Below are 27,875 nucleotides of genomic sequence, written 5' to 3'. Positions count from 1 at the left end.
TTCTTGAGGCTAGTAAAGAAAATGACATAAATTCAGAAAAGATGTAATTATCTGTTTTTAGCTGAAATAATGTGGTTTTCCCTTCATCTCCTGTATCAGAAAGTTTTATAGACTTTAGGAAATAGTCTTCACACTAAAAAAATTAAGGAATATTTAATAATGAAATTGACCAATATCACAGAAAGTTATTCATTTTAATTCTCTACATGAAATGCATAGCTCCTTTTCAGAGAGACAGGGAGAGAGAGGAAGGAAGGAAGGAGGCAGGGAAGGAAGGGAAGAAAAGAAAGGAGAAGAGAGAGAGACAGAGAGTGAGAGAGAAATCTTTCATATTAGAGAGTCTAAAACAAGAGATCAAAATAAGATGTGGAACACTTAAAGGGTAACCTTGGTGAACAAAGAGTTTGAGGAAAAGAGAGCTGAGGGCAAATATATTGGGAACCTTAAGGTCCTGATGAATACTCCCTTTGTTCTATATAATAAATGCCTCATCTTCCCTGCCAAGACCGAAAGAAAATGGATTTCCCCAAGGAATGCCCCATCATTGGAGATATGTGCCATCAAAAGCTATCACGTTCTGAAGAGGTGTTAGCAAAAAGATTAAAGATTTAAGACAGATGATGGAATAGAGGAAGGAATGAAGACAGGGATGTAGAAAAGGTAAAATGTCAGCATCCTGAGAATGAGATTCACAAATATGAAAGGAGGAAATTGAGAGTGTCAAATTTAAACCCATGGGGTTATATTGTGTGGCCCTGAGCAATCTGGAGCTTAAGGAGAAAGATGGGACATTTTGTTCACCATGATGGCATTTCTTGAGTGTCAAACATGTATAACCAAGCCCAAGCCAAAATATATTAAGAAATGCCCCACTCTCTTGAAGGAGCGTTTGATAAAAAGGCAAAAGTCACATTACAATAAGTATTTAGTACCCTAGCAGAAGTCACCAAGCAATCTGGATTTTTAATTTTCCAATTATTTTCTAAAATGACAAGTAGCCACTTAGTCAAAGAAGAACAATATATATATATATATTTTTTTTTTCTTTAAGTGTATCTTTAAAAATAATGTACAGAAAAGGATCTGGACCCAGATTACCTGGGTTCAAATTTGACAATTTATGATAAATTAGAAAGTTACTTAAACATTTTGGCCTTGATGGACTCATCAGTAAAATGGGAAGAATTATGGTTCTTCCCCCAATAGGGTTGTTGTTGGGACTTCATGATTTATTATGCCCATTACCTAGCAAAGTGCCTGGCACCTGGTAAGTTATTATTATTATCATTATTATTATTTTAATTTTTAAAAATAGTTTTAAAAATATGACCTGAAATTAGAAGAGGGACTTTAGGGAAGGAAAAGGGAACACAGGGAGTAGGGAGAGAGAGGAGGATAAAAGGGAGGGTAGACATGATCAAAGCATGATATATGCATGTATGGAAATGTCACAGTGAAACCATTAATTTGTATAATTAATATGTGTCAATAATTATACTAAAAATAATACTTGTAAATTTTTAAATAAGCTTTTTAAAGCTTGTAATTTTTCCCACCAAAATATATTTATTATTATTATTATTATTATTATTTCTCTATTTATTTGATCAACTAATTACAATACTGAGTAGCTGCTACTGCACACTTAAGGATAAAATATGGTCTCTGATATTCAAGATGCTATAAATTCATTAGCACATTGAATGCTGATACTACATCATGTGGGATGAAAACCCACCTATTAAATACTTAAGATACAGTATTTTCAGAATTTCCATTTCAGATTTCCTCTTATATAAAAATTTTTTTTCAGTACTGGGGATTGAATCCTGTGGTGCTCTACCACCAAGTACACCCCCAGCCATTTTTATTTCTTGAGACATGATCTCACTAATTTGCTGAGGCTGACCTTGAACTTGAAATCTTCCTGCCTCAGCCCAAATTGCTGGAATTGTAGACAAGCACCACTGTAACCAACTTGTTTTTATTTCATTCGTAGAGATTTCAATTCTCTGTTGAAACTTTCCATCTTTTCTTCTACATTCTTGATTTATTGTTTTTTTAAGAAGCTCCTATATGTCAAACAGAGAATTATCATATGATCTGGCAATTCCACTTCTAGGTTTATGCCCCAAAGAAGTGAAAGTAAGGATTTGAACAGATATTTGCAGACCCATGTTCTTAGCAACATTATTCACAATAACCAAAAGGTAGAAGCAACTCAAATAAATGTCCATTGACACTTGCATGTGAATGGATAAACAAAATGTGGTGTGTGTGTATATATACACATATATCCATTGTGTGTGTGTATATATATGATATTCTTCAGTCTTAGAAAATTCTTACACGTTACAACATGAATGAACCCAGAATACATTAAATTAAGTGAAATAAGCCAACTAGTCAAGAAAGTATAAATATTCTATGAATTCACTTATATGAGTAACAAGCAGTAATAAAACTCATAAAGAAAGTAGAATGGAGGTTGCTTGGGGTTGTAGGAAAGAAAGAATGGGAACTTATTGTTTGATGAGTATGCAGTTTCAGTTTGAGATGAAAAAGTTCTGGAGATGGATGGTAATGATGGTTGTACAACATTGTGAGTGTACTTAGTGTAAACTATATGGTTCATATATAGTTTCACACAGTAAAAATAAAATTTAATAGTCCCTGTCTGATAATTGTAAAATTTGAATCACTCATTGTCCACTTCTGATATTTGGCTGCCTTTATATCCTAAGACCCTGCATTTCTACATTGAATGTAGCACACTGTATATAAACACATTGAAGAGCCTCTGAACAATGACATCTTTCTCCAAAGAGTAATGCATTTTCTCCTAGCAAGCAGATGGATTACAGTAGATCTGCTGATCTGCTAAGGGTTGGTTTCAGGCTTTGTTAGGGACAATGTATTTGTTTTCCCCTATCCCTAGAGCAGAACCCTTTTCTTGAGAGTGGAGATTCTGGGTCTCAACTAAAGACCTGGGTGCTGATCAAAATTCTTCCACTTGGCAAGGTTTGAACTCTAACACTTGTGTCCTCAGCATCATGGGGCTGCTGAAATCTCCACTCACCTCTATAGCTTCTTAATTGCTGTTCCCCCGCACCTTTTCTTTTCCTCCTTCTTCTTCTTTTGTTATTTTAATTTTGCAAGGTTTATTGGAGTTTCTTCCTGCTTACAAGCAACCCATGAGTGGGCAAATACCTTGACAGGAAATTGCATAAAGATCTTATGGATTTACCATTTGACCCAGTTATCCCACTCTTCAGTATATACCTAAAGGACCTAAAATCAACTTACTATAGTGGTGTGGCCACATCAATGTTCATAGCAGCTCAATTCACATTAGCAAAGCTATGGAACCGACCTAGTGCCCTTCAATAGATGAATGCCTAAAGAATGTGGTATATATGCACAATGAAATATTACTCAGTCGTAAAAAAAGAATGAAATTGTGGCATTTGCTGGTAAATGGATGGAACAGAAGACTATCATGCTAAGTGAAATAAGCCAATCCCAAAAAACAAAGGTTGAATGTTCTCTCTCATATGCAGATGATAACACAAAATAAGGGAGGGGGAAGGGAAGAATAGAAGTTCATTGGATTAAACAAAGGATAAAGAAGACAAGGGAGGGGGATGGGAATAGGAATGACAGAATAATGAATCAGACATGACTTTCCTATGTTCATACATGAATACACAACCAGTGTAATTCCATATCATGTTCAACCAGAAGAATGGGGAGTTATACTCCATGTATATGTCAAAATATTCTCTACCGTTATGTAACCTACAAAGAACAAATAAAAAAAAAATGATACAAAATACTAAAAAACCCCACACACATGAAAAAGTGTGCAGCATCATTAGTTATCATTAAAATGAAAAAAAATCAATGAAACATTTTCAATGTATAGGAAAGTTTTTAAATTATTTCATAATGTCAGTCACATTGATATTTTCAAAAACTGCATCTGCAGAAGGTGATGTTTAATATTTTGTGTATATATGAACTGATTATTATATATTAATATGTTGTTTATTAGGAAACAATGTTTTAAGTATTTTACATCCCAACATGATATTTTGTTACTTATTAAAAAAGAAAAACTTTGGGTTCAGTTTTTGGCAGTTTCCTTATTCTCCAGGAGCTTAGCTCCTTAGGTTACAGCCATCTGGCAACTCTGAATGCCAACTTACAATCTTCCTCCTCAGTCAGACTTGATCTTGTCTCTGTCCCCAACCCTTCCCACGAGACTTAGTAAAGCCTTTAGGTAAAAAGCCTGGGAGAATATACCATTACTTAGGTATACTTTGTTTCCTCAAGTCTGGTACCCCTTCATAGCCCATTGTTTTGTAGCCCTTGAATGCTTTCAAACAGTAGTTTTGTGTATTTTGTCTCATGCTTATTGCTGTTTTCAGTAGGAAGATTATTCCAATACAAGATATTCTCATGACTGAAACCAAAAGTTTAATATGGCTTTTAAAATTCAACTCTTGATTTCCCTCTATTTAAATGTACTTCTGTTTTTACTTCACTTGATCTTTTTATTAACTGAATATTTGGTTCTCATTTATACTGTTTCTGGTTCCTCTGTTTATTAAAACCCCAGGCAGGAAGTGTTGCAAGGAGAACAGTAGTGAAGACAGAATACATTCAAAGCCAGGGAAGTATATGGTTTGCACTTTACTTGAGTCTTATCCCCTCCAATCCCCTCCAGTTTCCCTAGTTAGATTCCCCAGTACCACCCAGCATCACCTGTCAATGGTGAATTCCTGGAGTTTAAAAACTATATGCTGAGTTCTTTATAGATTCTGGAGATTAGTGCTCTATCTGAAGTATGATTGGCAAAGATTTTCTCCCACTCTGTAGGCTCTTTCTTCGCGTTGCTGATAGTTTCCTTTGCTGAGAGAAAGCTTTTTAGTTTGAATCAATCCCAGTTATTGATTCTTGCTTTTATTTCTTGTGCTATGGGAGTCCTGTTGAGGAAGTCTGGTCCTGAGCTGACATGTTGAAGATCTGGACCTACTTTTTCTTCTATAATCTGCAGGGTCTCTGGTCTGATTCCGAGGTCCTTAATCCATTTTGAGTTTAGTTTCATGCATGGTGAGAGATATGGGTTTAGTTTCATTCTGTTACATATGGATTTCCAATTCTCCCAGCACCATTTGTTGAAGAGGCTATCTTTTCTCCATTGCATATTTTTGGTCCCTTTGTCTAGTATGAGAAAATTGTATTTATTTGGGTTTGTGTCCATGTCCTCTATTCTGTACCACTGATCTACCTTTCTATTTTGGTACCAATACCACTTGACACCAAGAATACAAATAATCCAATCGACAAATGGGCTAAGGAAATGAATAGACACTTCACAGAAGATCTACAAGCAATCAACAAAAATATGGAAAAATGTTCCACATCTCTAATAATAAGAGAAATGCAAATCAAAACCACCCTAAGATTCCATCTCACCCCAATTAGAATGGCAATTATCAAGAATATAAGCAACCACAGGTGTTGGCGAGGATGTTGCCATTGCTGGTGGGGTTGCAAATTAGTGCAGCCACTCTGGAAAGCAGTGTGGAGATTCCTTAGAAAACTTGGAATGGAACCACCATTTGACCCAGCTATCCCACTCCTTGGCCTATACCCAAAGGACTTAAAATCAGCATACTACAGAGATACAGCCACATCAATGTTCATAGCTGCTCAATTCACAATAGCCAGATTGTGGAACCAACCTAAATGTCCTTCAATTGATGAATGGATAAAGAAACTGTGGTATATATATATACAATAGAATATTACTCAGCCATAAAGAATGATAAAATTATGGCATTTGTAGGCAAATGGATGAAATTGGAGAATATCATGCTAAGTGAGATAAGCCAATCTCTAAAAACCAAAGGACGAATGATATCGCTAATAAGTGGATGATGACACATAATGGGGGGTGGGAGGGGTTAGTGTTAGGGTTAGGGTTAGGTTTAGGGTTAGGGTTATGGAGGGGGGCAAGAATGGAGGAAGGAAGGACTGTATAGAGGGAAAAGGGGGGTGGGAGGGGTGAGGGGAAGGGAAAAAATAACAATGAATCAAACAACAATACCCTATGTAAATTTATGATTACACAAATGGTATGCCTTTACGCCATGTACAAACAGAGAAACAACATGTATCCCATTTGTTTACAATAATTAAAAAAAAAAACTATATGCTGAAATTCAACCTCTCACCTCCAGGCACCTGCATGCATTAAAATAATTCTACTATCTTCCTGAAATTATTTTTAAAATGTTGCTTTTGTGCAGATAAATTATCATGTTTAGGAACTTGGTCTTAATGATACCATAGAAGTCATAAAGTTTTCTTGGTATTTGTTTTGATTTGACTCTATTTTCTACGTGAATGTGGAGAGAATAGCTAAGTATAGGAAACCACAATTATTCAATTAAATTCAGTAAACAAAAGTTGGATGATGATTATATACAAAGAACTGTGTCATATGCTATTGAAGCCCAAATATAACTTCATCAGAGTCCTACATATTTAAATAATTGTGAAGTTACAGATAATTATCTTCACATGAAATACTAAAACTAACAATTGTTGGATGTATATTTATATACTGTGCATTAATACTGAATGCTAGCAGCAGTGTAAAGTAGGCACTATTATTACAAGTAGGCAACTGAGGTATAATGAGGTTAAGTCATTTGCTCAAGATCCTAAAACTTATAAGTGAATTCTAATCCATGACTCTCTGACTCCAAAGGTAAGCATTGTCATAGAGGAACACAAAATGTTATTAAAGAATGGATGAAGGAAATTATTTCTACTTTGAATAGTGGAAGAAGACATCAAAGAGCTGGTAGCATATGAGTTGGGCATTTATAGATAACCAGTATTTCCATAGAGGATAAAAAGAGAAAGAGTACTCTTGGTTAATGAACATGTCTGAGAAAATTAATTTCTATTAATTATCATTAAATTATATTAAATTGAATATATTATTATTATTATTATTAGACGCTTATCTTATATTTCATGAGGTTTTCCTGGTAACTTCTTTTTGCAATGCCTCCATCCATTGTGTCATGGGATGATGGTGCCATGCTGCAGAATACATTTATAGTTAAATTTCATTTGTTCAAGAGATTTCTTTTTTTCTATTTTTGAAAAATGAAACCTTGTATTTCTTGAATGCTGATCTCAGGACCCAATCCATTATGCTGGGACACTGACTTAACTCCTTTCTGCTGAAGTTTCTTGTGTGTAGACCAAAGTCCTTCTTGTAATCAATTGTACCATTTATTCTCTATCTTCCCTAGATGCTATGCAGTCACATGAGATAAGGGACTACACTTTGAACCCACAAGGGGAATGGCATAAATCTGAGGTATTTCTTCTGTTATGACTAATACCACTCCATGGTTTTAAATATAATCACTATTATAACAATAGTATCTGAATTTTCTCTCTTCCTCCAGTTTCAAATCACCTACAAGACCTGAATGAAAAGTACAGCTGAAGTCACAAGACTACCCCCAAATACATGAAATTAATGATGAAGATAAAATATTAACTATATCTATGTCAAATCATGTTTGTTATTTTCTATGATACAAGAATCAGGCTCAGGTAGAAGAATGCTTATAGGAGGTTTTCTTATTCTCATCTAAAAATGTTCAGTTTAACAACCACTAGGCAAAGGATTTTGATTTTCGTAAAGACAATTTTCCCCTGCACTTCTAGTCCCTCAGAAACCTAGAATAAGTTAAAATAAAGGCATGAAAATATTTCCAATGCACCAAGCTCTGCCCAGGCTCTCAATTGAGACTCCAACCTTCCAGGAAGATAACTACTCCCCACACCCAGCAACAACTGGTCCTCCTTTCCTTCTTATCAGCAGAGAGTGCAGAGGCTGTGTTTGGTGTCTTAAAACAGGCCTTGCTGACAGGCTGACATCACTGCAAACGTTTTCACTTACTCTTTGGCAACAGTTAATCCTTGCTGAAGACCAGTCTGTAAGTCAGAAAGTGCTGTTAGTACTAGGCTGGGGTGCAAGGGAGTGTGATTGTCAGTTTGCATTCTGTGGTGATGATAGCAGGGAGATCTAGGGGCTGACACAGTTTTAAAGGTCACCTTGTGAACAGAACAAAAGAACTCTGATTTAGAAGAGGAAACAGAACTCCAGCACATGGGAGCACTGAGAGCCCCCTATCTGAGTACTCTGAAAATTTATCATCTTCTCCCTGATTGTGAAGATGGTGCACGAGCCTGCTTTACTTTCCCACCCAATGCAACTGAAGTTAAGTTAACAACTATGTTCTTAGCAGTGGTGCCAAATAATCTGGTAAGATATAAATGTTAAATAATGCATCAATGATTCAATGGCCTGGGTATTTAAAAATGTTGAAATAAGTTACTGCCTATTCTTCTTTGGTATTCCGCTTCCAAACCCTTTGTCCTTTCATTCTCAACCTTGAATTGCTAAGCAATCTAGGTTTAAAGTTGTTAGCCACATAAACTTTCTATAAAAAGAAATTACAGTTGGTGCTCTATATTCACAGGTTGCGCATCCAGGGATTCAGCCAACCATGAATTACACACACACACACACATACACACATGCGCATGCGCACATATATATATATATTCTTTTTATTTTTTGATCCTGAAGATTGAACTCTGGGATGCTTAACCACTGAGCCCATCCCCAGCCCCGTTTTAAATTTTTTTTTTTTTTTATTTTGAAGCAGGGTCTCACTAACTTGCTTAGTGGCCTAGGGCCTTGCTAAGTTGCTGAAGCTGCCTTTGAACTTGGGATCCTCTGCTTCAGCCTCCAGAGTTGATGGGATTACAGGCATGTGCCACCACTCTAGGTCAACATATTTTTTAATTGCAACTGTACTGAACATGTCCAGATTTTCTTCTTAAATTTTTTCCCTAAATAATATAGTATAACTATTTACATAGCATTTACATGATATTAGGTATAATAAGTATCCTTGGGTGATTTCAAGCATTTGACAACCTATAAATAGGTCATATGAAAATACTTGAGGGATTTGAGCATCCATGAATTCTGGTGTCCTCTAACAGTTCTGGGATCAATCCTGAGGATACCAATATGTGCCTATACACATATTTTATGACTAAAATTTTCTGAATATAATATACTAAAACATAGATAAATCATTTTTAAAAGGAATATTTATTACTTAAGAATAATAATGGTATATCCAGGTTTGAATTTGAGCATCTCTTGTCTCCCTTTCCAAAACAGGAGGCTTGGAAGGAGAAAACAGCTTTAGACTACCAGATGCCATATTCTGGACCTAGGCCCATCACTCAAAAGACATGTTAGATAACGTTTGTATAGTTTATTCTCCATATTCGAATATGCTTTGTTCCTTTTTTTCCGTAGGTAAAGAAGAAGCTTGCCATAACATCATTAAGAAGTCCAGACAGGTCAGGGTTGAACTCCACAGTTTTGTTAGTACTAGGCTGGGGACGTGGGAGAGTGCAATTGTCAGCTTGCAAACTCTGGTGATGAAAACAAGGAGATCTAGGAGCTGGAGCAACTAAGCCTTTCTACTTTGTTCACGGTCACTACATAGAAAAAAGGATGCACTCAACTCAGCTCCAGTGTGTACCAAGGAGGGCCTCTCTGGTAATATAAAAAGGACTAAAGAAGGCAGTCAGGTATCAGGAAATTCATTGTTGGAAGTCACAGTGCACCTCTGGCACCCACCAAAAAAAAAAAAAAAAAAAAAAAAAAAAAAAAAAAAAACTCACCTGGCAAACCAGAATTGAAAGTCACCAATATACTCAATGAGCTACACACAACTGATTTGCTGCTGATTATCTGTGGACTGGGTTGCAGACCCCATCTGAGAGAAGACTCAGATGTTTGTGAACTTTACTGGAGGAATAGTCAGATAAGAGGGACCAGTTCCAGGATTAAAAAAAAAAAAAAAAAAAAAAAAAAATGATGATGCCAAGAACAGGGCATCCTGCTCCAGCTTGGTAACGCTGGGTAGATGGGTAGGTTTCTGTTAGTCAAGAGGAGAGGGAAAAAATCCAGTAGCAATAACTACTGGACCTTGCGAAGTTGGAATTTGGTTTAAGTATGAGGATGCTGACTGCATAATAACTACAATTCCTGGCTGTGGGAAGAATTAGTTCTTTTCTTGCCTCTTTGACCATGACACTTCCTCACTCTCACTTTCCTGAGGGTCAGGGACCTTTTCAGAGACCACCTTACTTCGGATAGGGGCAGGTCTTTCTATTGTCTGAGGATGCTTTAAAATCAGTCAGCCATGTTAGGTTAGGTAAAACATTTTTTTTTTTTTTTTTTTAAGTAGACCTACTAAGATTAAGACAAAAGTCTTGGAATAAGACCACTGATAAAAAGAAAATGTTCAAATCTTACCAAGATGTTGATTTAGAGTTGTAGACATCCCACTTCCTTTGTCTGTGTCACAAGCCACTCATTCCCCCTTCTTAATGAAAACAAGAGGGAGTGATTATACCTCCTGGGGCTGTGCCATTTATGCCGTCTGAAAGGCACTTAAATGAGTGGCACATTATCTCACACATCTGGAGTTTACCAAATTAGCCAATTATGCTGGAGCTCATAAAATGAGGCCTTAAATGTCATTTAACTAGAAAATATTATAATCACCAAGTGGTCTGATTGTAAGATGATACTTGGGGCAGCATCAGTGGTTACAGAAAACAAATCGTGTAACTAAACACAGTTCAAATGCCCCCCCCCAACCAAATGCAACCACATATTTTCTACAGCAATACTTTCTGAAGAGTACCATATTTCTGAAGGCACCAGCAATCAACATGTTTCTCATTTGAAACTAAGTTTAATCTGACCTAGCTGTTTCCTAGTTATTTGCCTCAAGCAAACCAATGCCCAAGAATTGTTCTCATAAGAGAGCTAAGGAACATGCAGGATGAGAGTAGACTGACTAAAACCGTGAACTGGTAGAGGGTGGGCAGCAATTGGATTAAGTCTTGAGTTGCCAGAAGATTGTGGTGCTGCCTCAAAATCACCAAGATTTGGTTGACTGAACATATATACTGGTTTCTCAGAGTTTTCATACTTAAGGAATAGATAAAAACTGCTTTAAATTGCTGTGTGATTTGAAGGTAGAAATACCAAAGATGATAGAAATATCTATTTAAAAAGTATGAGTTGATAGCTGTATTTCCACATTGTCTTCTTATCAGTTCTAAATTCTTTTTTTTCTCCTTATTTCAGGAAGAACGACCACTTATAGCACTTGCAGTGGAAGAGAGTAAGGTTGAAGGTGGGAAGATTGTCCTGTTTTTCCATTAACATAATTCATAATCTCCTCATCCCTCTGTGAACATCTCAGTTACTCTTAATTAAAGGAATGACAAGTATCAAAGTTTTCCTGAGATACTCTGAGGCAAAGGGAAATGATGCTGATGTGTGGGCACATGGTAAACAGGTACATCAGCCACTGTTTACCAGGAGAGCTTATGAAAAGTTTTAGTGTCTTTAGAGGCTCCTAATAAACTAGACTGTATCTTTATGGCTTTGGGACTCAATTTGTTATTCAGCAGATAGACCTATCGGTTAGTTTACTTCTGTCAAACTAGAAAAAATGAAGAGTCATAGTGAAAACAGAGATGCCATCAACAATGACAAAAAAAAAAAAAAAAAAATTCCTTTCCTGCCTTCATTCTCTATGAGTTCTCCCTTCTAATTTCTGAAAACAGCCTCCTTGGTAAAGTCAATTAATTATGAAAATTCTGTACAATAGAAACCTCTATCCAGAATTTAGAAGGCTTAAAGAAAACTTAATCTCTGCAAAACTATATTGAAAACCCATGATGTTAATAAATGTACAAGTTTTCTGTGTTTTTAGAATCTTAGAAGCAATAAAGGGATTTAGACTCATGTGTTTGAGCAACTGTCTTTTGGAAGCATATGAATCTGGGCAGAGAGGTGGGGAATTGGGTATCTTAAGAATGGTGGTGAGTACCACTTCACTTTCTTATAGTGGGAAAATGGGAGTATTTATGCAGATTCTAATTGTGCATATTCTTAGTGTTTTTAAAATGAAAAGGACTAACTTTCAAAACTTTCAAAACTTTCAACATGGAGAAGATAGGAAAAACTAGGAGAGATCCTAATAGTTAAGCTAAATAGTACTATCCTCCTTAGGAGGCCAAAGAGAAAACTGGCCTTCATGCACCTGGGTAAGAACATCTTTAAAAACAGCACACTCTAAATTACAAAATCAAAAGAATCTGCTTTTGCTAGGGGAAAGAAAAAACCTAACACAGCATGTATTAAAATGTTTTCTCTTCCTCTTTTTCTCTTTCTCTTTTGTTTGCTTGTCTTTGTTTAACCTAAGGCTATGAAATGTTTTTGCTCCCTATCAAAATTAACAGGCAGATTTTTCTTTTGTATTTTTACAAATATTTTCATCTCTAAGATGAGAGCTCTCTGGCCTTGGTTAATAAACAGCATGTCCAGATCTACAGGCAGTGCAGAAAAATATCAGTTTGTTCTAGAAGCAATTATACACACAGTATAGGAAAAGACCCATTTTACTATGCAAGGACCACACATACCGTGTGTTTGTTATATTTTTGATATCAAAGCAGAAACATCAATTTTTTTCCTAAAATGCACATGAAATGAAAAGCCTGTCTAAGGAACGCCCACATCCACTTCAGATATCTGTTACAACTTGGCAATGCTGAAGTGACTGTTTCACCAGAAAGGGAAGTTCTGTTACTAGGTAATACACTATGATTTCTTTAACTTTTATACATTGAGTGAAATACACATGATTTTTTATCCCATTTATTGTTAACACTAGCGTATTGTAAGTGTATAGCACTTAGGTATTATATACGTACAGTAACAGCAAAAAGGACTTACTGATCCTTTGTCACTAGTTGACTACAAAATATTTAATCAGGTCTCGAGATCATTATCATAACTTCAGAGAGGGTGGTCTACCACATGAACTGTTGTCTCTGTTTCGCTTTGCAGCATCATGATGTTGCTGTGATGCCTTTCATTTCTGTTCAGTGTTCGCATACTGTCTCCACTCAGTACCAAACAAGGCAGCAGAAATACAGAGCTAAATGGGGCTTGGTTGGCCCTTAGAGAAATACAGTCTTGTGTTGGAGAGGGAAGAAAGGGTAATGTGTGCTATGTTTTACATACCATACTTACACAAGGAAAAAGGAAGGAAGGAAGGGAGGGAGGGAGGGAGGAAGGGAGAAAGGAAGAGGGAAAATAATTCAGTATTGGGTAGAGAAGAGATGATCAGGCTGTGAAATTTGCAGTCACCTTTGAATGAAGAGGGCTAGTTCCCTGGGTGGATTAAGGGTTTGAGTCCTCCAGCAATAGAGAAGAACATGCAAAAATCATGAGAGTGTGAAAGACCAGAAGACTGCAAACCATTTTCTTTTCCTAGAACCTATCTTTGTATGCATAATGAGCCTGGAGAAGAAGGGAGGGCCATACAAGGAAGGGCTCTAAACACCAAGAAAGGAATTTGAACTTTATACTGTAGGGCATGTTTTTACATAGTCCCCAAATACTCTAAAGATAAAATAATTAAAACAGTATAATACTGACATAGAGATAAATTAATGAAACAGAACAGGAAATGGAGCAAAAGCAGAAAACCTAGATGATGCTATAGCAGAAATATAATATATGAAAAGTAGCATTTTCAATTTGTGAATAAAGGATGGATTTTTTCAATAAGAGGTGTTTGGACAATCATTTCAAAATGAAATTTAATTCATATATACCACACTGCACATTTTAAAAAATTCTGGAATGAATTAAAGATTTAAATTTAAAAAAAAGAAGAAAATGTTTGTTCTTGGGGTTAGGATGTGTTTTGTTTTGTTTTGTTTTGATTTTAGTGTGACATTAAATAGTTCAAAAGGAATGGTTGATAGGATCACAAAGTAAGTTTTCAAAAGTCACAAACTTCTGAAAGAATAAGTAAGATACTACAGTTGTAAGCAAATTACAAGTTAGGAAAAATGTTTGCAATCCATGTAGCAGTCAAAGAATTTGTATCAGTAGTGCATACTAAGTTCCTACAAATCAATTTAAAAACTAACCTGAGAGAAATGAGTAAAGGTCACAAATTGGCAATTAATAAAAGAAATAACACCTAATGATAAACAAATGTTGCTCAATGCCAGTTATAATAAAAGGAACACAATTAAGACAGTTTTGTTTTCAATTTATCAACTGGTCAGCAGGAGATACATGTCAGGGATAGATATCACACATAATGATTGATAATCCCATGTTTGAGAGGGCATGGAGCAATGGGAACTCTCAAATACTAAGGGTATAAAATCAGTACATACTTTTGGGAAGGTAATTTGTCAGCATCTACAACACAAAGTGTTTATATCATTTGATCCTAGAAGTTCATAGCTAGCAACTTATTTTATATAAACAGTAAATATAAAATATACTTAAAGTATATTTAAAATGTAAATACAATATTTCAAAATATATTAAAAATACAAATATAAATGTGTGTGTGTGTGTGTGTGTGTGTGTGTGTGTGTGTGTGCAAAGACAGTATGAGACAACATTTCACTGGTGTTTATAATAGCAAAAATCTGGAAACAACATAAACATTCATCAAAGGGATTAATTTAATAAATTGTAGCACACAGACAAATAATTATGCTGTTGTTTAAAAGAATATGCTGACATGGAAAGATATCCATGAGATAGGTTTATTTGAAATAAATATTATCAGACTAGTACTTAAAGCATTTTGGCAAGAGAGGCAGTGACTGCAGTGGTTAAAAGCAAGGATTTTGGGTCGAACTAACTTAAATGTGGTTTCCAGCTCCACTACCTACCAGGTAAGTGAAAATTACTAACTTCTCTAAGTCTTGGTTTCTTTATCTGTCCAACTAGAATGGAATACCACTCAGGGTTGTAGGGAGAATTCCTAGTACATAAGAAGGCTAAATATATGCTAGTTATTATTATTACAGTTAAAATTTTGAATAATTATCATTTTGACATATTTTTAATAAAAACAACTTTCAAAAGCAAATGGAATATTGTTTAATATTATGAAGTATAATTAAAAATTATACTGTACAATCTTTAACTCTGTTGTATAAGAAATTTTAGCTTATATAAGCAAAATATGCAATTTGAGTGATCATTTACCAGATATGAGAATGAATTTGATACATCAATTTTTGACACCTCTTTTTTCATTTTTTATTTAGAATTTACATGAAATTCCACTGACTATAGAATCTGTAGTCATTTAGAGAACAGAAAAAAATATATATATACTTTTTTTTAACTTTTTTCAGGGTGCTTACATATTATTTATTTTATTTTGATAAATAATAGAATCAATATTTGAAGTTATAATCTGTTAAAATATTCATTATTCCATTAGATCTTAAGGTCTTTTTTATATATTTACTTTTACTGGTACATTATAGTTGTACATAATATTTGGGTTCATTTTGATATGATTATCCATTTTAGTCAAAGTGCTCCCCTTTCTCTCCCTTCCTCCCTACACCTATCCTCCTTCTTCTATTCTACTGGTCTACTTTGCACTCATTTATGTACTTTTAATTGGTCTTTATGGATACATATAAAGGCGGAATTCACTGAAGTATATTTTTACATGCACATAGCATAATTTGTCAAATTTGTTTTGCATTTCTTCCCCTTTCCCATCCCTCTTCTCTCCCTCTCACTGTCCTTCTATACAGCTGATCTTTCCTCTGTCTTTATGATATCCTAACCCACCTTTTTTCCCCTACTTTCCATAGCTTCCACATTGGAGAATATTTGACCCTTGATTTTGAGTCGACAGAGATCTGTTTTGATTGTGTCTTTATAAACCTTTGTGCAAACAACTGTTTAGATGGTCTCCATTATAAGAACTTTTAAAAGCCTTAATGAAATAAATTAGAAATTGTCCTCTAGTCATTAAATTAGTTGTTAATATTTTTTGGTAGTAATTATTATTAATTATTAATATCCTTTGGTAGTCATATTATATACACATACATATTTTATTATATACATATAATTATATTATATACATATTCAGTTTTAAATCATGTCAAGAAAAACATAATGAAATAGAAAGGCACACATTTAAGTATGTTTTCCCTAATAATACTACGAAAATAAACCATTTAAAATGATGAAACATATTAAGTAGAAATACAATAAAAAGCCTATGTCAACATAGTCTGTGAAAGAAAAACAATACATACCCTTCTGTTCGGAAGATCATCCGAAAGCTGTCCCCTAGGCTTTTATAGCTGTTTGGATCAGTTGCATATCTCTGAATCTGGAACCTAGGAACAAAATCAAACAACAACAACAAAAAAGAATCCACTTTAAGGATTTTGCCAAACGACTTTTCTCATTTTTCAAAGTCATATAAACAGCTTTTTCAGATTAATTTAACATATTCTGGTCTTCTAAAATAGATTTTATTGATTTATTTGCCTTATATAAACTTTACCTTATTTTTGTAGCATTCAATATTATATTTCTTTGTACTTTAATAGGAACTATAGAAAAAGATTTTTTTCATCTGTTTCTTAGCCAGGCAGATGCACCCGGAGGCATTTATACTTTTTCATTTTGTGCAAAGCATATGCAGATGTCATGTGTTGCTTTAGTATGTAATTCAGAAATCTGAAGATGTGAATGAAATAGCTCTAATTCGTATCTTAGTTAGTGTTCTTTGATGGTGACTTAATGTAAGGTTTAAAAATACAGAGTAGCTAATATGGCCAAACTTGGGTCTTTTTGTAAACTTGGAATTAATTCTGGGAGAAGGTGCCTATGACTGGAGTGAGAGCTGGGTTTGCACGTTAGTGTTATATTTCTATACAATTTACTGTTGCCACCTCATGACAGAATGAGATCTGTGCAGAAGCATAGTGCTCTGCGTAGAGTTGTTGCTCAATAAAAATGTGTCCCATTTCTGAAAACTGAATTACTTTTTCTTCTCCTGTTTGGGTATGATCTCAGAACTCTAACCTTCCAACTGTAGTTTTCAGCATAAGGTTCTTAATTTTCTATTTTGTATTTGCACTGGCGTTTACGTCTAAAGAGACTAATGACAAAGTACTGTTTCCCATGCCCCTGTTGTTCACTCTCTGGTTATGATGTAAGGTTCTTCCTCTTCTCTTTCTCACCACAGTTTAACCATTCTCCTCTCTCTCTCTCTCTCTCTCTCTCTCTCTCTCTCTCTCTCTCTCTCTCTCTCTCTCTCTTTCAACAACTTTTCAAAATCATCTTTCCTATTATCTAGTTCAAGATGCTTTTTTCTTATTGTTGGCTCTATGATATGAACACAACATCTCCTTCTAAGAAGGATATATTTTTGTATGTTCTAGTTCCCAGGAAATTGCACTTAAAACTAGTACAAATCACAGAGAAGCAGGAATGTACTGCTTTGGTTGAAGCAGCAGGGCAAAGGAATAGAATGAATGTATCCTAAGATGGAAAGCAAAGCTGGAATTATATTTGGTTTTGTAAAGTGGTGAATTGCTAAATGTTTTTTTTATGCAGGAGATTGTGTCCAGAGATATGGGAGCTGAGTCTTCTAGCAGAGTTCTTGGTACACACAGATTCCTTAAATAAATACGTTTTGGCTGACTGGATGAATTAGAGTGGGAATGTAAATTAGAGAGCAATTATGAAGGCAATATATTAGTCTGAGTGAGAGAGTATAATGTCAGAATATGAATGGAAGTGACTGAAACGTAATGAAAAGGGTGCACGTTAGGTAGTCTTTTTTCTCTTTAATACATTTTTGTTGATACATTCAACATATTCTCACTTGATCCTCTTTAACATGGCAAATATTCTACAACCCTAATAACTCCTATTGCCAAACTACAAAATATTATAAATATTCATCTTTATAATGTGGGTTTTGGGGCAAAATTTACACCTATGCTGGTATGATCAATTTAGAAGGTAATTTACAGACAAGAACTATAGTATTAAATTTAAGTTGCATAGCACCATTTATTGTAGAGTTTATCTTTTCTCCAATGTATGTTTCTGGTGCCTTTGTTTAGTATGAGATAACTGTATTTATGTGGATTTGTCTCTGTGTCTTTTGGTCTTCATGTCTGTTTTGGTGCCAGTACCATGCCATTTTTGTTACTATAGCTCTACAGTATAATTTAAAGTCTGGAATTGTGATGCCTCCTGTTTCACTTCTCTTGCTAAGAATTGCTTTGACTATTCTGGGCCTCTTATTTTTCCAAATGAATTTGATGAATGCTTTTTGTACTCTATGAAGAACATCTTTGGAATTTTAATAGGAATTGCATTAAATCTGTACAGAACTTTTGGTGGTATGGTCATTTTGACAATATTAATTCTGCCAATCCAAGAACATGGGAAGTCTTTCCATCTTCTAAGGTCTTCTTCTATTTCTTTCTTTAGTGTTCTGTAGTTTTCATTGTAGAGGTCTTTTACCTCTTTTGTTAGATTGATTTACAAGTACTTTATTGTTTTTGAGCTATTGTGAATGTTGTGATAGGTTTCCTAATTTCTCTTTCAGTTGATTCATCATTGGTGTAAATCCATATGTAGCAGAGTAAAATTTAACACCTATCTCTCACCCTGCACAAAACTCAACTCAAAGTGGATTAAGGACTTAGGAATTAGACCAGAGTCCCTGTGCCTACTAGAAGAAAATAAAGGCCCAACTCTCCATCGTGTCAGCTCAGGAATTGATTTCCTCAACAAGACTCCTAAAGAGCAAGAAGTAAAATCAAGAATCAATAAGTGTGAAAATATCAAACTAAAAACCTTCTTTACAGCAATGGAAACAATCAAGAATGTGAAGAGAGAGCCTACAGAATGGGAGAAAATCTTTGCCACTTGTACATTAGATAATTAATCTCCAGGACATATAAAGAAGTCAAAAAACTTAACACCAAAGAAACAAATAACCCAATCAATAAATGGACAAAGGAACTAAACAGGCACTTCACAGAAGAAATATGAATGCTCAAAAAATATATGAAAAAATGTTCAATATCTTTAGCAATTAGAGAAATGCAAATTAAAACTACACTGAGATTCCATCTCACTCCATCAGAATGGCAATTATCAAGAATACAAGTAACAATAAAAATGGTGAGGACATGAGGAAAAATTGCTGTTAGGATTGCAAACTGGTGCAACCACTCTGGAAAGCAGTGTAGAGATTCCTCAGAAAACTTGAAAGGAAACCACCATTTGACCCAGTTATCCTACTCCTCAATATATATCCTAAGACTGAAATAAATCAACATACTACAGGGATGCAGCAACATCAATTCACATTAGCTAAGCTATGGAACCAGCCTGGGTGTCCTTCAACAGATGAATGAATAAAGAAAATGTGGCACATATACACAATGAAATCTTACTCAGTTATAAAGAAGAATGAAATATGGCATTTGGTAAATGGATAGAACTGAAGACTATCATGCTAAGTGAAATAAGCCAATCCCAAAAAACCAAAGGTTGAATGTTCTCTCTGATATACAGATGCTAACACACAATAAGGTGGTGGACAGGGGGAAGAATGGAAGTTCATTGGATTAAACAAAGGGGAATGAAGGGAAGGGAATAGGAAAGACAATAGAATGAATCAGGCAAAACTTTCCTGTGTTCTATGAATACATGACTAGTGAAACTCCACATCATGTACAACCACAAGAATGGGATCCTAATTAGAATAAGTTATACTCCATGTGTATATGTCAAAATCCATTCTGCTGTCATGTATATCTAAAAAAGAACAAATTTTTAAAAAAGAAAAAAATTTAAGTTGCACAGAGCTTATCAGAAGACCATGGACTCATTTTAACTATTTTGAATCTACAGCTGCATTTTGTGTATATACCACTGACTTGGAAGACTCAATAGGAGGTTTTGTCTAGAATAAAAACAAGATTTGATGATCAGATAGATGTACAGCTATTTCTGAACTATAGAATGTAAATGAGATAACTTGGTACTCTGGATACAAATGAATTAACACTAAGCAGAAATTAATAAAATAGAATCATATACAGGTTTATATAAACAATAACTGTGGAACATACAGAGCAATTTCCAAAATATGACTGTTTCAGCTCAAATAAACATATCCACCTCTGCATTTGTGTATTTGTAACCTATACTCATTGCTGAGTATGAAACACTTTCTCATTTCTACTTGGGAAACCCAAGACTCTTTTGTAATTGTTCTCATAAGGAAATTATTTTAAATACTTTCATATATTATAAAAGTATTATAGGCACATAGATGTTTCTCATAATATCTGCAATAATCTTTCATTAAGTACATTTACCTCAGTCAAATTCCTTTCTAGATGCTTTTCTTCCAAATTACCAAGTATTTTCTTAATGTGTGCCATATGATATAAGATGCTATAGCTTTTACAAAAATCCAGGGCATTATGTCCCTCTTAAGTAGTACAGGAAAAAAATATGAGAAAAAATAATTGACAGTATAAGAAAGCACCAAAAATGTTAAGTAGCATGGGCACTGGGTTGACCAGGTGTTCATGGGGTGGGAGGATAATTACTGTTTTCTTGGAGGGTCAGGAAGGGTTTCAGGAAAGGGAAGGGATTTGAGCTGGTCCTTGAGGGATTCAGAGAGGCAAAGGAACAGACCAGGAGGAAGCATTCCAGGTGCAGAAAGGAACAAAGACCAGTGAAGGAAAGTCGCCCCTTTTAATGGGGAGATGAAGAAAAAGATCTTTCCCCATAGCAGCCCATCTGGGTTTCCTTCAGGAAGATGTTCTAATAGTCTGTCTGCTGCACAAGCTTGGTTGCCCATGGTGGCAGAGACCTGAGCTATTTCTAGGACAGTACTTAGGAGATAAAGTCAAAGCCCAATATTGAGCACTTGACCTCTTTCTGTACTTAACTGAATGCTTCAGCTACCTCCAGATGGCCATCTCATAGTCATGTGAACCTGGTCCTAAAAGGAACTGTGAAAGAGACAGCAGATGGACATGTAAGCTTTGTATAAGACTCTGGCAAGTTCAGGAAATACCAAGGCCTGTGCAAATACAAATAAAGAGTATAGTGACTTCATAAGGGACTAGTTGCCTAACTTGGCTATTGGAAGTTCAGGCTCTTTACTCCCCAGTTGTAATTTCTTTTTTTTTCCCTTAGAATCCAATAAATAATATTTCCAATCCATTTTCATTCAGTTAATATGAGTTCTTAAGCATTACTATATATTAGATACTCCTATATTTGGGGGTTACATAGAAATAAGACATAACCCCACCTTTCAGATTTTTATAGTTAGGTGAATGAGGCGTGCAGAGATATGATACCATATACAAGGGATAATATTTACAAACAGTGTTTCAGCTTATCAGATGCTGGCCAGTGGGTTCTACAATACTAGTACACTTTGGGGGATGATCTCCAATCTAGGGGTGGACTCTAATGGATGCAAAGTAGTACTTTGCAGACACTGGAGGGAAGAGGAAAACAAAGGCTGTACATCTTTGGGTTAAAAAAAATGTGCAATTAAACTTTACCCACCTATTTTAGAACAGGCAACAAGAATAGTCAGCAGATTCCTTTGGGAGTACTTCATATAGAAGTTAAGTGTCTTAAGTGATGCTGTATTCATTACAAACAGGGGAGGTGACATCAAAATAACTCCATGAGGGGAGCCTACAAGCTGTGTTGGATGAGCAATAGTAAAAGAAAGGCAGACATGGTAAATTCTGATACCTCAGTACAAGCTCCCAAAGGTCTCACTATGCTTAAAGCAGCTGAAGGCCTCATTAAACAGGTTAGGGCAAGTACAGTTATCTCTTCTACTGTGCATATCACATACAGCATGCCTACTCTGCAGAGAATGTATATGCAGTATTTAGTTCCACTACACATGACTTATTCTGATCACAGACTTATCAGGCCTTCTAAGGAATCTGTTTCAAGTTGATATAATTATAGTGCATTTTGGTCAATCATGTAAAACAGCAATTTCCTTCTTCCTCTCCACTATATTTCAGCAACTTAAAAGGTTTGTCTCCTGGATTGAAGCTTTATATCAACATTTTCCAAGCTCCATTCTATGCTAACAAATTCTCACTATGCTTAGGGAGACAATTTTCCAGTTATGTGATACAACTCTTTGTAAAATTGCAAAGGCAAAACCACACTATTATTGATCGTATTTAGAAGAAAAGGTTGGACATTTCCATTGTCCTAATAAAAGTAGCTTCCACACATCTGGACTCTCCATCTGAGTAACTTCTTTTATTAGAATGAAAATTTGTTGCCAAGCAGACAAACTGGACAATGAAGCAACTCCTGAAAAATATTTGGTGTCTATCATCTGTCAGAATCAAACACAAGAGAAAAGAATATGGCTTAGACCCTGGGCTACAATGCGAAGGAGTCAGTGATGCAGCCATCATTTGTGACTGACTGCACAGGGCTGCAGGCACTTAACAAGGAGGGACCAGGACCTTGCATTTGCCACACCATAAACATTAAGTGAGATATTGTGGTAACCTCCAGGGTTGGCAGGAGGTTTTCTCAAACAAATGCACAAATGTATTTTTTAAAGTTAAAGAATGTTTTCCCTCACTAAATCATTTTTCAGAAGATTTTTCAAGAATCATGACTAATATTTCCCACTCACTTATCTGTGTGCTCAATGAGACATTTTAAATTTTGCTGTTGATATTAGTATAGTTAGATATTCCACTTCCGCTTGTCTAAGTACTTCTGAAGACATGGCCATAAAAAAGATGTTTGAAAGAAATAAAATGGCTTTGCTGCCTCAAAAGTCTTAGGACAAGACTATTTGAAAATTCTAAAATATCAAATTTATGCAGTGTCTTTATTTCCAAAGGACTGGAGGTTTGGGTATATACATACACACATACATATATATGTATATTTAATATATGCATAATGTATTATACATGTTTATATATTTATATATATAAAATTCATGATTTACATATTCATATATTTATATGCAGCAATTCATTATAAAGGGTTGAATTGGATAGGTAATGGGATTCCCCTTGAGCTATATTTGCATAGCATATATACTTTTTATTCATAATCTGGTATGTGTTGGGGGAGAGAACTGATGGAGATTTTGGAGGGTAAAAGCTGTTGTGAGCTACCTCTTTGGCACTGCCACCAATCCTAAGCAAATTAGTGCAATAGGTGCAGTTTATTTCTGGCATCTTCTGTCTCTAGATCATTTTCTAGATTAACAATTTTTGTGCTCTCTCCAAGCTTTCCCCATTAACCCTTACTTTCAGAAAGTATTCATTTCAATCATTTATCCTTACTGACACTTTTACTTTGATGTACTATCTGTCAAAGCTTGTCCTCTGTTAAAGGGCTTTCGGCTATCAAAGAGGAGGTTGACAAGGTTTGGTTTTTCTAGGGTGGGGATGCAGAGGTTCCTTAGTACCAAAGACAGCTGTAAGTGGCACTTATTTTCCTTCTCAGTGGCATTCTATGTAGCATTAGGCTACATAATAATTCCACCTTTGTGTCAAAGAGGTGAGGCACTTTAGTGACTAGACCAGCAGCTACCAGTTATAATTCATGTTGCCACTGATTCATAGCACACACTGGTGAGAGGTGTAATTTAATACTCTATCTTTCTCCTCAGAGGTAAAATGGAAGAGCAGACAGCAGAGGACAATGTTTTTTGGGAGGAAGAGCAATACAGAGTTAATATTTGAGTTTTGCAGCTATAAGAGAGAAAAGACCTTTAATTTCATTTTATAAATCCCCCAAGTTGCCAAGTTCCTTATTTTATATGGATGGGAGACTTATAATAAAACTTGTGCACTAATAATAAGTGGTGATGAGCCTAATGGAACACCCTGCAGAGATCTTTGTAAATGTGCTATGAACAAAGATTATCAGTAATTACCCGAGTATTACACATGGTCCTTAATAACACTTGAGAAGCCCACTAATGAATCAGAGATTAACAGACCAAAGGTTTGCAATTATAGAACACATTAAAAGGATAACTGTGGGAAGATTAAATAAAGATTTTAATCCACCCTAATTAGTCTATCTTACCAAAATAAGATGATGCTCCTATGTTTGCTTTCTCAGTCATTGAATGAGCATGGCCAAATTTAGACCAACATGCAAAGACATGTCTGAGGTTTTGTGAAACTTAGGTGTACACGCCAACCTCACAAACTTTGGGAAAAAGCCCCAGAAAACACAGTGTTAGAAAAAATTCCTGCCATGGATATTTGTCTCCTGTGGAAATATCATCTTCCTACAGAAAGCCTAACCCCCAGGCTCCACGTCCTCCATCCTGCAGAAAGACACATCAGATGGTGAGGAGTTGAGGCTTCTGATTTTGAAGAGATTATTCTTTCAGTTTTCTTTCATGAGTTCTGAGAGGAAAGGTTTCCTTCTAACATTTCTCTGTGCCCATAATTTTACTGTTCTAATTTAAAGTACCTGGTGAATAGGGATGATAATTTGTTTTTAAAAGGGTGGAGGGAAGGGTTAGTGTTAGGGTTAGAGTTAGGGTTAGGGAGGGGGGCAAGTATGGAGGAAGGAAGTACTGTATAGAGGGTAAAGAGGGGTGGGAGGGGTGGGGGGAAGGGAAAAAATAACAGAATGAATCAAACAACATTACTCTATGTAAATTTATGATTACACAAATGGTATGCCTTTACGCCATGTACAAACAGAGAAACAACATGTATCCCATTTGTTTACAATAAAAAAAAAAGTTAGCTATGAATATTCTGTTTACCTTCAGATAAAATAAAATAATAGCCCACATAACTTCACCTTGGCACCAATAAAGGTCTTTAATCATGTTGGAAGGGCATGGTTTCCAGTTCTAGACATGGATTTCTATCTCAACATTTACAGAGGTCCCCATCTGCAAAGGGGAAGGGTAAGAGTTTGGGGGATCCAAAGAAAATAATACACAGGTCCCGTCCTCTGGAAGGAAACAATTGGAGGGTAGGGAGATATTAATAATTAACGTTAAAACAAAATGAAACACATGTGCTAAATAGAGTTTCTAAGAGCATGGGTCACCTGCAATTTAAGCATTGCCTCTGCTTGCTGTGTTCCCAATCATCAATTAACACTCTAAATAATGTTAACAAGTCCACCAGGGTCGTAGAGTCTGGGTCTGCCCAGTGATCATCTACTGAAGTTCAAAATCTAAGTTTATTCATTTTGGGCTATCTATCAAATTATTCTAAAAATTTAAGAAAAGAAAAGGTTCTTTTCCTGATGGTTCCTTAGTCATTTCCTTCTTTATAAAAGAAATAACAACTATACCTGGCAAAAACAAGTATGCCTTTTGCTCGTTTAAATTCTGTGTGTCTTTACTATGTATAGGTGGGCTTGGCTATGCTTTAGCTTAGTACTTATGAAATTGTAAAGGAGACCAATAAATTTCTCTATGTTATTATAAAACAGTTTATAATTTGAAGAAATGTGGAACCTGGAGCCTAGATAATTATTACAGATAAGGTGACAACATTTTGGCAAGTCCACAAAGGCAAGGAAAATCTTCTGTGCCATGTACTTTTGAACATGTTTTAAAACACAGCTTCAAAAATATTATCTCCCTGAAATATCAGATCAACCAGATAGACCGATTATATTTTAAGTAATTTTCTGTGATCCTTGACACATCTAATTGTTGTTCCTTTCACAAACCAAGATTTAAAGGCTGATATTCTGTGACTGTACATTACATAATTCACGCTTAAACATTTCACTTAAATATCATATAAATGGTTCATCATTTGCCAAACACACATTTTGTTACAATAAACATTTACTTATGTGTATCTCATTGGTGTGGTGAAATACATTTACTTTTATACATCTTATGCCATTGCAAAATACACAGTGTTTCTAGTATTTAGAATCATTGTAAAATTTGACATCACAAAATTAATTGTGATAAGAGAGTTTATGCTACCATCTGGCACAAGTTCTTCTAGTGTTTAGATTACTTATGGGCTAAAAACTAAGTATACTGACAATGTAATTCTAAAATTTATTTTAAGGACAGCATGCTAGTTAACAAATCAGAGACAAATGATCATTAGAGATCACAACCTAAATATAATATTGTTAAATCACAAGTAATGAAATAGACTAATTAACATAGCTCTATAATTACAAAGTTTCAAGCATAAACTGATCTCAATTAAACAAAAACTTGACTAGCATGACTTTCAATTATTTTGTTTCTTAAGAGACATGTCACATCATAAAACTATGCTAACATCAGGTTTAGTGCTGCCACCTCCTTCAAAACATTTATATTAAGTATATATATATTTAATGAAATTTCATATTTAATGCCAACAAATGACTCACATCCACATGTACCTACCTACATTCTTCCAAATGCACTGACTAAGCTGGCCATTACAGTGGTTAATTAGCATGAGACCAATTTGTACTCGGGAAATGAAGGATGAATCAAAGATTGGAAATAAAACATACTATCAAGGCAATGAGAATAGAAAACGGTATACCAACTTCAGCAATCAAATATTAGAATTACCATAGAAATGACAAAATCATAGTTTTATCTATTCTCCAAATAATTACAGTTTTAAAAAAACAGACACTCTTCCCCCATAAGTTAGCTAGGATCTTTCTCTCTTTGATTTTCTCCACCTACCTCCTTGGAGCCACATGTTTTTCTAGCACTCATGGATAACATCTACTGCCTGGTGACAGAGAACCACCATTCCAACTGTTGAATCTCAGCTTGTTGTTCAGGATAAGTCTGAAGTTCTTGGTTTCTAACCTCCATAAAAGATTTCCAGAACAGAGAATTCAAATGTGGCCAAAATTGCCAGAACTCACTCACTGGCTCTGGGAACTGAGCCACTTCACAGAAACTATGCACCAGGGACTATGTATAAGGGTCCTGGCCAGAAAGAATGTTAGGGAATATGAATGGAGTGTCTGGAGACTTGGCAGACTACTCCATTTTATTTTAAAAGATCAAATGGCCCTATTGTATGGTTTATTTAGCACTGATAAGGATTCTTATCAATAATATCAAAGAAAGAAAGATTAAAAGAGTGAGTGTTTTCCTTGCATTCATAAGCATAAATGCTTATAGTAGAAAGAAATTTGGGGAATAAAGATAATAAGCTTGGCTAATATTGAGGAAAAATATGCTTATGCTTATCATAGTTGAAAATTTCAAGGAAGTTTTTATTTTTGTATCAAGATTGTCCTTGGTCACCAAGATTTTGATTAATTGTTCAAACAAGGACACAGTTTTCAAAAGCATATCATAGGTAGATAGGCTCCAAAGTGACGAATAAATGGTAATTATACTGCTTAATTGTATATAATTTTTAACTTTGAGAGCATTTTTACACATATATAAGTAAATTTCAGTTTACTTATATTTATTTCTAGGGATAAACTCAGAAAATAAAAAAAATTAAAAGTACCACTTTGGAACTAGAAAGCCTCAGGCTACAGGAAGTAGATTTCCCTGGAGTATCTCAGTTGTACTATAAATGCATCTCCAGTTCAGTGTATGACCAGTAAAATTGCCTCTCTGAACCAAACTTGTTCATTAGTAAAGAGGGGATAATATTCCTCATGTATCACCCAACTGACATTGAGGTTTATCTTTGGACACTCCCCCCAAGTCAGCTTTCAATTAAATGTGCTCAGGAGAACCAGCTTTCCAAGACACTGTTCATTTAATTTGATTCCTCATTTGTCAGGAGTGTAGACAGAGAAAAGGCTCTTCATGTTG

At 35.1% G+C, this 27,875-nt stretch overlaps 1 protein-coding gene across 7 annotated transcripts in view; it reads right to left on the bottom strand.

Moving 5' to 3' along the window:
* Positions 1-27,875, bottom strand: part of SLC25A21 (solute carrier family 25 member 21) — a 481,388-nt gene that overhangs the window by 114,731 nt on the left and 338,782 nt on the right. For all 7 annotated transcript variants that reach the window (XM_079120315.1, XM_079120312.1, XM_079120314.1 and 4 more), the window contains one exon: positions 16,318-16,401. In XM_079120315.1, the coding sequence (XP_078976441.1) occupies positions 16,318-16,401 (84 nt within the window). The remainder of the gene's footprint in view (positions 1-16,317; positions 16,402-27,875) is intronic.

This window comes from Sciurus vulgaris (genome assembly GCF_902686455.1).
Source record: "Sciurus vulgaris genome assembly, chromosome: 2".
In the NCBI taxonomy this organism is placed as follows: Eukaryota; Metazoa; Chordata; class Mammalia; order Rodentia; family Sciuridae; genus Sciurus; species Sciurus vulgaris.
Note: the sequence above shows the minus strand (reverse complement) of the source record. Positions and strands in the feature narration are given on the sequence as shown.